Source organism: Lutjanus erythropterus, chromosome 23 (genome assembly GCF_056507025.1).
Source record: "Lutjanus erythropterus isolate fLutEry1 chromosome 23, fLutEry1.hap2, whole genome shotgun sequence".
NCBI lineage: Eukaryota > Metazoa > Chordata > Actinopteri > Lutjaniformes > Lutjanidae > Lutjanus > Lutjanus erythropterus.
The window spans coordinates 26,393,159-26,405,247 of record NC_139339.1 but is presented as its reverse complement, the minus strand read 5'-3'; the positions used below and the strand labels follow the sequence as shown (position 1 = coordinate 26,405,247).

Genomic DNA, 12,089 nt, shown 5'->3' with positions numbered 1-12,089 from the left:
GGTCACTGATGGGAGAAATACATTGATTGTGAACTTTTACCAACAGACTTAACTTTCCAACACTTTATGTAATGATTGCAAGGTGTGCAGAGTTGAGAAAAAAGGCAGGATTTGAACCTCTTTTGCAACCTCTCTTCTTTTTCCAAACAATTACTTGCTAAACTTTACTTGTGTGCAACCAAAGGGAAGACAACGAATGCCTTCAAAAGGGACATTATACATAAAGTGTAAGAGCAAATATGAACACTTTCATATTAAAACTTGAGGCATACTAAAAGCCTTTCTGTGCTGCTTTGCAACTCCTTGTTGAGAGGTGACAAGAAGTGGCTTCCATAAATCAAAGGGCAGGCTACTCTCCACAGACCAAAATAAGGAGATGGCTGGGAAGAGATCTATTGACAATCACCAAATGGCTGTTTTTTTCTTGACATAAAGCCTATTCCTACATGTGCAGACTGTGTAAACATAGAAACACAAAAGGAACAGGTGCAAGTGAGGAAAGGGGTTCTTCTGAGGTGACTGCATGAGGTTAGCAGGCCTACTGCCCAGAGGGAAGACGTGTTACCTGATAAGTGGGTTAGTATTGCTGTCAAGACATGCTCAGCAAGATGATAAGCTTCAGCCACCCATTCGTCGATGGCTTCTACCTCTTTGGAATATGTGCTGTCGAAGACAGGATTGCTTTTGGGACATGGAGGATTTGAAACTGAGGTAACGGAAGACTGTTGTATAGGAGTTGCATTGAGGTTAACTTTGTCCTGGTCAGGAACTTTGGACTGGAGAGACACCATTTCCTCCTCCTCTTCTTGACTGCTGCCCAGCTCTTTGAGAGCACTGATGGTAAGCTGTTCTTGTTCAAGATCCATCACCATGGTTGGAGGGGACTGGGAATGAGGCAAATCAGTTTTGTAGAACTCGTTCTTGGTGGGGACACCTTGGTGTACCTTGTCAGATTCTTCATCCTGCCTTGATTTCAGGCACTCCCGCATGAACTCCACAAAGCTATCTGTAGGCTCAGAAACTGAGCTGTCAGGGTCAACGCTTTCTGGGCTACTTGTGTCAGGTGCGTGGTGACCTTCTTTAGTGTCCTGTTGGATCTTTGAGTCATCTTTCTGTCCTGGGAGGGAGTTGCCATTTGCCATGTTGTCTGTAACAATGTCGGTGGTCATTTTCCTCAAATCTTGCTCATTGATGCTGCTTATTGTTTCATTTTGGAAAGAGGCATATGGATCTTGGGGATAATCTCTTACAGATGGTTGAACATCTGGCTTGGGGAAGGCTTCATCATCATTCATTGAAGTGAAATCTTCCAGGTTGTCAGGCTCAGAAAGAAACCGCTGCTTAGCATTGCTTAGCCCTTTGTCATCAATGTCATCCAAAGGAGAGGATGCATCATAATCATAATCAAACGATTGTCTGTCATAGATATCATCTTGCATGAAGCTGGTTTTAGAAAGGGGAGCTCCCTCCATACAAGAATCTTTTGCAGCCGTGTCGCTCTTTTCATCCACTTTGGATTGGGTGTTAGGAGTTTGTTCCATGAATGCAAGATCCGTCTTGGAAGGTTTGACCAGGATATCTTGTGCTTCATCTGACCACTCATCATCATTATCTGGGAAGTCCACTTCATCATTTGTGACCATGAAAGGTGAGGGTTCATCATTTACTTGATTGGAAGAGGTCTGTGATTTTTCAGATTGTGGTTGGGAAAACTCAGATGCCAAGTCTTTTGAATCAGTTTGATTGGGTAGGGCCTCAGGTTTTGATGCAGATTCCTGATTGACTGTTTCAGGAAGAGATTTGAGTATCTTGTGTTTGGGAGAGTATTCAGAATCAGAGTCCACAGGAGAGGATGGAGGAGAGTAGCCTTCCATGAATTCAGTTTCTAAGGGGCGTGTCTTGGGTGGTTCATTTTTACTGTCTTCCGACTCTGGTTCTGGGGTTTTTGGAGCCTCTCTGGCTGGGTCTTTTACAACTTCATAGTCCTCATCTTCCTCTGGTTCAAGCTCCATTTCCATCTCCTCATCACTGTAATTCGGCTCATCAGTCTCAATAACATTGATTGTTGGAACCTGCATTAGCTTCCTCTCAGACTTAGGTGGTGGAGTCACAATTTCCTCAGCAGGAAGATTTGGAGCTGCTGAGGCAGGGGTAGTGGTAGGATCATTTGAAACTGGTGAATCAGAGGATGGAGGAGGAACAGAGACACCATCTTCAATGACTGTATCATCTGACTCTCCTGAGCTGTCTGCTTCACTTGCCTCTGGGGGCTCTAGATCTCCAGTCCAAGTGGGCTTCTTGTCATCAGACATATTCTGTTTAGCATCGGTGCCCACAGGGGAGCCAAATCCTGCAGGAGGTGCAGGTGAAGCTGGAAGTGCTGAATTTTGATTCGATGGAGGTTGGGCACCTGATTTTTCCTGCTGATCCCACATGTAGGCTGTTGGCAAAAAACTAAGGTCAAACTCAGATTCCTCAACACTTGGCTGCTTCTGTGCATCACTGAAGTCATCCTTCAGTTTTGGTGCTTCAACGGGAGAATCCATGAAAGCATCAGGGACACCAGCAAAGGCAGCAGGAGCATCAGGTAGAACTATGTCAGTCTCCTTCTCCTCCTTTGATGTAACATTGTCTGAAGTTACGGTGCCTTTAATTAAAGCTACAGCATCAAAGTCTGGCACAGGAGGTAAATGAGCCTTCATCCACTCTTCTGTTTCTTCAAATTCATTCATTTGTCTTAAATCTCCAAGTACTTCAAAGGGAGATTCCGGTGACTCCTGATCAGAACCTCCTCTTGTCTGGACAATTGGTGTCATTTTCTCAGTGGGAGATTTTGGGGTATCAGTAAGAGACTTTGGGGTCTCAGTGGAAGATTTGGGTGTCTCAGTAGGAGATTTTGAGGTCTCAGTAAGAGATTTTGAAGTCTCAATGGGAGATTTTGAGGTCTCAATGGGAGATTTCTCATGGTGACGGTCTCTGTAGTGTGAGTAACCTTCACTTCTAAAATCAGGTTCCTTCTTTTTGGCTGCAAGTGCTTCCAGTGCCTTTATTCGTTCGGAAACAGGAGATGTCTTTATCGGTGAATCCGGTTGTCCATCTGGCGGCCCTGCTTCACTCCCGTAATTACCAGGAGTGAATGAGCCTGGTTGAGAAGGAAAGCGAAGGGATGTTGCTACACCTTCACAGGGCTTGTCCGAGCCCAGGACCACTCTTTTGTCTGCATTGCCATGCATGAAGAACGACAGCGAAGAAGAAAAAGGAGGGGAGGTCATATAAATCACAGACACTAAACTCCCATGCACTTCTAATATTATTCAGCGAGGTCTTAATGTTGCAGCCCAAGCATTCATGCATTGCGTCATGGAAATGTAAGGCAGATTCATATAATGGATGGGGTCTTCACTTTTTGCATGCTGCTCTTAACTACTTCACAAGGTTGCCTTCAGGCAGCACTCAGTATGGAACTTAAATTACCTGAATGATCAAATGAAGCAGCAAAAGTGTGGCTATGGTGATAGCATGTCCGTTGCAATTTGTATGGCAAGTGATATACACTTGCCATACACTTGCAGGGTTGAAAGCAGTTTCTTTTTGACAGTGTTCATCTGACTGCTTGTTTCTGAACAGAGCAACATTTTCTCACACTCTTCAGTCACTACTATATTTGAAATGTATTTGGAAAGTGTTCCGTTTCTGTTGTACACACGTGGCCAAAATGAATATGGTGATAGTGTGCAACTGTGTTTGATGTGTGATTTTTCCAAAACCCATGACTGTAGAGTCTGGTCAACTCACACTATGTATCAACCATTCTCCTTTTAGTGTCATGCAATCTGAGCTTTGGCTTAAGCCCCACGCATTTTTGGTAACGTGTGTAAAGAAGTGAAAGGCCATATTTTTTTCAATTTGCTAGGAAACTGCTTATATTACTATTTCTACCTACATACAAAAGTCGCTGTCACCGAAGCCAATTCCTTCGTATAAATTTTACAGAGAAATTACAAATACCAATAAAAAAGACTGTTTAACACCAACTTTATGAGACACCTTCAACAGTACACAATGCGATGACACAAAACTCAAGTAACACGCACCATCCATTAGATTTAAATATAACCGCAATAAAAAATAATAATAAAAAAAAAACTGTTGATGAAACTGAAGCGTTAGTCATTAAAGAAAATTAAATTAATACAAAGATCAATTAATTTAATCTAATGAAACGCTTCATTAAATTGAGGATTCTGTTTCTGAAATGTTTTTAGGACGTCATTAAAAATGAACAAAAACAGACAAAGCTTCAAAGCTTCATTTGAAAATTTCAATAGAAGATCTGAATGCAATGAAAAAACAAAAACAGTTGGTACAGCCCTACCTCCTTGTTTACCAAAAAAAATGTAGGGCTATTCCATCAAAACTACCTAACAGTTCTCTATGAAATGCAAATTAGACAAGTTTTCTATACATTTTTCCCCTAACACAACAACAACAACAAAAAAAAGGATAAGTCTCGAACACTCAGAAGGACTGCATTCATTGTTGTGGTTAGTTTATTCTACATAATTAGTTTTTTTATTTAACAGCCTATTATAACATCAAAATTCTGTAAGTTTCTGATACTAAAATGGTGAAAAAATATGCCAAGAGTTAGATAATACTGCTGTCCCCATGCAGTTAATCAGGTCATTTAAATGCCACCATTTCCTCAGCTGAGAAGGCTTCGACAGTCACTATGACGGCAGGGCCCCCCTCCCAGGCCACATGGCCCCCCCAGCTATCCCGGAGGACGCAGAGTTCCAAAGATCTTCTAAACAACTGTTCCAACAATCACATGATCCTTTCCAGCACCAATGATCTCCTATGTCATTTTCAACACCCAACATCAAGCCATCAGTGACAGGGAATTGGCAGCTATATTAGGAAATCAACATCAGCTGCCCAGCTCAACCTGCGCACATCAGCCTCCACCTACTATTGACCAGGATTGAATTTTTACTCAGCAAGCACTCTTCAAAAGAAATTTCAAGATTCCGTCCAGATTTTGTCAGACTGTGAATCTTGCGATGTTGGCTGTGTTGTGAGTGTTGTGAGCATGATCCCATGACCCCACCCCTCCCCTGCCACTGTATAGACAGACTATTTCACTGATGCCCAACTGACTGGTCCACTTTGTCTTGGATAGGACTGCCACCTCCCCTGTGCCACAATACAATGCCTTGTTCAAACTAGGCCACATGAATGGACTTTTCCATCTCGCCAACAGTGTTGTAGTCTTTTGGCTCTGTACTAGTAAACAAATTCCAAAACAGCTAGTGCTCTGGGAGTACATGCATGGATGTTAAGCAGAGTTAGGGCTACTTGATTAGAACCTAGACTTCCAGAGAGACTTCAAGACAGTTCAGATGAAGCTGTCAACAACTTTGCTTTGTAATTGACCACTAATCATGTATCATCTGCCAAATTAGGTCTCAGTGGCCCTGATTTATGTAATCTGCTCTCTGCAGTAACTGGAGTTGAGTGATTATGTATGAGGCCTGGATTACTTGTTACAAAAAATACTTTTTCTACTGAACATGAAGTTTCATTCTCGTCCTTGGGATCAGTACAAGTGACAAAAGCTTAGAAAAAAGCCAGCAAGTGGACCTTGAGCTGACATTATCTTGTCACAAAATCTCTAAAGATAACATGTACTACAATGCAACATTTAACATCACCCAGGAACTAGTCGGTCATTTCAATTTAATAAAACAGTATACCCCAAAATGAGCAAAGTTCTACAACAAAGGCATTTATATTGAAAAGCCTGTCATTGATTTACTGATAGCAGATCGTAATACATAAACCAAGTCAGATATCCTTGTTAAGAAGCAGATGTCAGTAAAAGTTCAAATTCCACAGGGTGCAGTCAGGTCCTGTCATTGCTCATGTAGAGTGAATAGGTTGGATGCTTGTGACATAAGTGTGTCATGGTAACATGTGACAAGAATACTATGTGGCTTGTGATTTCATCTACCCTAATCTATATCTATCCTAATAGGTCACTACTGGACAAACACTACTTTCACAGTATTTGCTACCATTTGTTCACACAAGTACAGACTTCTAACACTGGAAAAAAAAACAGCACAAAAAGAATCTTAAAATAAAGAAGCAAAACTGATCAAAGAAAACCTACTTTGTAATGCTTAAGCAAGGATGTGAGACATGCACAAAGCCTACGAAGCCATAAGCACATAGTGGGGTGGAGGGCGGGTGAGCAGCCACAGGCAATGGCAGGCCCAGGCCGCTGGGCGGTGGATGATATCTCCAGTGCCACTCATCCTCCAGGGCCCAGTTGCTACTGGAGCTGTGGGGGGGGGGGGGGGGGCTCGGATACTAGGGCAGAAGGAAGGTAGGACCACCCCCCCGGGACACCAACCGGATCCATTTATAGGTTTCTGCTCTTGTGCGCACAATGTGAACTTGAACTTCACTGCTTTCTTAAAATAAGGTGGCAATCTTGGGATTATCTTGAACCTACAGTGAGTGCTGCTGACCTAAATAATGCTTGCTAGCAGGCGGTAAAGACTGAAATGGATCAGATTGCTAGCAGCTGCAGAGGCAGGGTTTTACAGGTCTAATTTTTGGTGTTTGTAAAGATCCTGGAAATAGGTGAGAAGGAGCAGCAGTGAATTCTGTAACAGACAGGCTGGGTTTGATTCAAAGTGACTGCTGGTGATTTATGCCAATTCGAGCAATCACCTCCAAGGCAACTTAAGCCCATGATTCAAAACGCATGACATAGGTAAATATCTGTGCTTCTGCAGCTCAGATTATGTCTATGCACAGATACACTTGCTGCAGTGCTAACAATAAACTAATAATGAAACCTGTCAATTGGTCAAGATGGCTATTTACAGCATTGGCTAGAAAGGTTTAATCTCAAGTTGCAGTGGGGGTTGGGGGTGGTTAAGAAATTACCAATGCCATATGTCATTGAAAACAGGAGCTGTCTGCTAACTTACAATTAGTGAAGCAACTGTCGGTCAGCAGTGTTGGAAACAGATGGAGTAGCATGTCAAGGTTTGTAGGAGGAGGGGTGGGTAAAGGCTGGTCGAGCTATGAGAGGAGCTGAGGTTAGGACTGGAGTTCACTATGTTGTTGGTTTTCTTTGTAGGTTCGTTATATTTTTATTGGACTCTGTACGAGCAGGAGAGGGGCACTAGAAAGAGGGATGAAGTAGAGCAGTACAGCAGCAGGCCAGCGAGAGAGTACAGGACAGAGGGAAGAGAGCAGGCGAGCAGCGTAAGAGAACCATACACTTGCCTTGAGGAGACTGAATGAGAGATACAGGCGAAGAGGAAAGAAAGGAATCTGAAAAAATAAAAAGGACAGAAGAATGATCATCCTAGAAGAAGTAGTAAAGAAGTCCTATCCACTGAATCCATTCAAATAAAGGCATTCAAATCAAGAAAAAACAAGATTGAACTTATCCAGCCTTAACAACTCTACATGCTATACAAAAACTACAAATAAAGACCAGAATGTTAACAGAGATGCCTCATGCATACGCTCTCATTGTTTACTTCAGTAAACTTATGATAACTTTAACACATGCACTTATATTTTCTACGCAGGCAAGACTAAGACAGTTTACTTAAGCACACAAAAGCACTTCTCACGTTGCTTTAATGTTGCTATAAAAAAACAAAAGCGCTTCCCACAAATTCACTACAACCAATAGACCACCTTTTCTTCTTTATCACTTCTTCAATGGATTATGTGCATATGAAAGCAGGACACAGGCTGAATGTACACTACACGACCTGTTCTTTAATGGGTCGGTCTCTGTGCATTAGTTTATCTTAATGCTAAAGCATACAATTAAATTTTAGACAACAGTGTTCGTCCAACAGTTTGTGTTTGTCCCTTTCCCATTTCAGCGTGACAAAAGCCCACCCGAGAACAAAGCAAACTCCAAAAAGTAATGGTCATCCCAGTTTAGTGTGGAAGAACATGACTGGTCTGTACAGAGCCCTGACCTCAACCCCATTCAACACCTTTAGGATGAACTGGAACACTGCTTGTGAACCAGACCTTCACCCAGCATTAGGGCTGTTGCAATACCAGTATCAGAAAATGCCTCCAATACAGCCTAAAACATAGGATCAGGTATCAACCGATTAAGCAAGTCTATGCACTGATCTAATACCACAAATTCATTAGCCCCGAAACAGGACCCTCCTACTTCCCAGCAGCATCCCATATGCCAAATTTAATATGGCCGATGGAGGAGAGAGACCCCAGCTATACCTTGGCGTCACATCGCATTGCAAAGCGCATGTTATCGTAGGCAGCTCATGGTAAATCAAAAGTCTCTAGAGTCCGTGTCAGGGTGAGAAATAATCTGGTAGACTGTTGTATTTCCCAGAGTATCTCTAGATTTGTTAACAGCTGTCTTGGTGATGCTGAGGCTGTCGCTGTGAACTTGACTAAGGGACTGACTGATCAAGTACCTGGTGTATATCGTACATAATCTCTTATTGAACTGCACATACTGCTGTTATTTCAATCTGTATTTCCTGATTTGGTTTGGTTTTATGGGGATCTGTGGTGAAACTTAGACTGGACTCAATGAGCAGTCTTTTTGTACTTTTGAACTGAAATGGACTGAACTGTCTTGGAGTTGTGGGGGAAAACAAAACAGACTCTCCAATAAGTGAACTGAACCCTCAGATTTTTTTTTAAAAACATACTGGTACTGGATCTGTACCCAATATGAGCTGATATGCTAAGTTCTGTTATCAAATCTGTATTGGGGAGGAAAGAATGGGAATTGGAATATCTCAACCCAACATCAGTGTTTGCCCTACCCCTACAATCAGGTTCAACATCTAGAGGAGAGTCTGAAACCAGAAGGGTGGAGGCTGCAATGTTAGGATCTACATAATTCTGTAACATGACTTTGCAACCATTCATAACAGCCTCCATCAATGTTAAGAGAAAGTGAGTGCACACCTCATTGTCCTTGTCAGCAGGCAGGTTTGGAATGCCACGAGAGAAATATTTTGAGTCATGAGTAAGGACCGAAGATGTGTGAGAGTTTCAGGTTTACTAAGGGAGGTGTGGCGTCGCCCTCGAGTTCAGCTCAAATGGAGTTTGTACAGGCTGGGCAGGTTGGGGTTGGTGTGTCCTGGTGGTGCAGCATTCCTTCTCATGTGACTGTTGCCCTCTTAATATACCACACCTTCACTTTTCAACCACAGTGCAAGTTCTACTTGTGTTTCCACATTTATCAAGAGGCAGACTGGTGGTAGAAGAGCTATAAGGGCTGCAAAATGATAATCACAACTCAAATATATAGGTAAAGATTAAATTAAATAAGACCATTCACATCCTTATCAAAATTAAAAACATGCATATAAATGTCATGGTCCAACAAAACCATGACATCAGATAATTTGAAGAATGCATTCTAGATGCATCTTACATACACAACTTATATCTATATCATAGTTGGGTCACAATAATAACAAAAAATCGAAAATATATTATTATAGGAAAAGGTGTTTTCTGTGGTGTTCTCTGCTCTCAGATGGAATCTGACTGATGTGAAGCTGCAGAAATAAAGACACACCAGCATACAGATCTAAAGAGAGCTTCACATGACTTGAATACATGTGATGCTGTTATGAGCCAAGCAAACAGGGGAAAAACAGAGTTGAATATATGAATGAGAACTGACATTACAAACTACAAATTAGTACAGATGTCTAAGTGTGCAGCCAGAATGGAGAGAAGTTTAAAAGAGATGTTAAATCAACCTGCTTTACTGAACATTTCCAACATCCACAAGGGCAGAACAACAACATCATATCATGACCTTATAAAGTTGTTCTGATGAGCATGTTAGCCAACGGTTCCCTATTTACAATCCCAGAAGACATGCAGCAGTGTTAGCATCCCAATGGTGTTGTTTCTAGCCAATTACGAGTGCCATATTCATTCTCCTTTAAGCTCAGGGGCCTTATTTATAAATGTTGCGTTTGCACAAACTGAAATATTTCCTATTGTAAAAGAACACCTCAAATATGTTCTGTAATTGCCCTGGAATTTATTCACATACATTTGGTCAACAGTAAGTAATTTAAATGGATGCTGTTTTCGATGCCTTAGTTGGGCAGATACATGTATTGCAACATTCATATGTTATCAGATCACCCTACTGATTCATATGCGTCTTCCACGTCTGGGTCCCCCTGCGCCTCTATTCCACTCAGGTGGGATTCCCCAACAATTCCTTCCAGTTTCTCACCAAGGGGAGTGAATTCTGATGCTCCCTTTCCCCTTGCCAAAGCACAAATACTCTGCCACTGATAAGCTATGCACTTTTTGGCATCCACTTTTATGTCAGACCACTTCTTTTTTATTTTAGTAGCATTCTGATGCTCTGAGGCAGTAGCATTCATAGTGTCTGCTACTCTAACGCCTTTTTGGCCTTTGTAATATTCACTTTCTTTTCTCTGACAAGAAATTCAGTATCACACTGTGTGAATTTTTGAGCCTCTCTTTTATCATTTGCCATAATCATCTTCAAGCAATCAGTATGAATGAATATTTATTAGGGATGTTTCATAACCTGATGGACGATGGACTGAAACATGCAAAGGTGCACCATACTTTGCGTTGATTGATTTACAAAGGCAAACTGGTGTAAGATGTGCCTATGCATTGTTATAAATCTGAATATTTCTATGTGCAAATAGCCTACTTTCCATAGTTTGTCTGTACGCAATACATCTTGTGCACAGTTTTATAAATGAGGCCTCTTCTTCCTAGTGTATGGCTGGACTGTGTACAGTATGAAATAATAGAGGGCTTCTTATTTGATACAGATACCAGAAGTGTGTGCATAGGAAGCAGATTGTCTGCAACTTGCTGACAAGTTTTTACAGTTGCTGCACTATTCCCACCGCGAGGGTGTGCCCACCACAAAGAGACAGCATTACATCTCTTGAGCAATATCTCCCAAGGATGTAATTCACGACTGTTCACATCTATTCATTTTGAAAGTGTAATGTCCAACAGAGAGGCTCCAACCCTTGACTTGTTTAACTTCACTCAATAATGGTTAGATTCCACCAGGCACGGCTGCGTCACATCAGCCGGAGCGGCCATGCTACACAGTGCTTGCGATTCCACCAGCAGCACCACAGTCTTTTACAGAGGTAGCTTTAGGCTCTGCTCTGCTTTAAATACGCATCGAGTCCATTTTTGATTGATGCCGTGTCAATTTGCACAAAAGTAGATCGAGCAGGCAGGAAGTCAGACAGAATAAGCAGAGAGAAACCAGTCAATTTTCAAAATAAAAGACCCCTGCGATCATAAAGGCAGGAAAAAAAATATTTAACTACATCACCTACACAACCATGGTAGAAGCACAAAAAGCAATGAAAGATGACCAAAGTTATGGTGCCGCGCTCAGTGGAATCAACCGGTCAGTTAGCCACAGACTCTCATATATGGTACTGGCCTTTGCTGTGGTCCAGCCTAATATCTGGCTCTTAAATGGCAAATGCTCCACTTTCTTCGGCAGCTAGTTGCCAAAACTGTCTGCTTGCTGATTGGTGCTGGACAAGAGGCGTATATTCAGTTTACTTGAGTTTCCTAAAAACAGCTGCTGGAAATGAGGCTGAAGAAATCAGACTTTGTGTGCCATACAACCAAAACAATAGGATAAAAAACATTGAAAATCTCTGGAGAGCTGCAAGAAAAAGTGTGTATAATTCTCTGTGGGTTTGTCACTAAAGGTATTCCTTTTTACACAGTCACTAGATTTGTAGTTAATATGTAGAATATTGATTAATGCAGAATTAAGTTGTTTCCAATTGCTCTCTGGAACAAGGGTTTCACTGCCCTCCTGTCAGGTCTACATTCCAAACACCACCAGTTCCTCTGTGTTCAATCTGTCATTGGCAGGCATGAGGTGAGAGCTAGCTTTGAACTGTGGCCTTGGGGCTCTCTGGCTCGTCTCTTAGTAGGAGTGACGGTGCAGGGGTGGGTCTACTGCAATGCCTGCCATCCCTGCCCTGGTTCTCCAGCTATCCTGT

General features: G+C 42.0%; 1 protein-coding gene across 2 annotated transcripts in view; it reads right to left on the bottom strand.

The window, feature by feature from the left end:
* Positions 1–12,089, bottom strand: part of rtn3 (reticulon 3) — a 44,378-nt gene that overhangs the window by 27,810 nt on the left and 4,479 nt on the right. The window contains exon 2 of one of the 2 annotated variants that reach the window (XM_084712660.1): positions 7,306–7,353. The exons of the other annotated variant lie outside the window; for it this stretch is intronic. Coding sequence (XP_084568786.1) covers positions 7,306–7,353 — 48 coding nt within the window. The remainder of the gene's footprint in view (positions 1–7,305; positions 7,354–12,089) is intronic. 2 annotated transcript variants of the gene reach the window in all.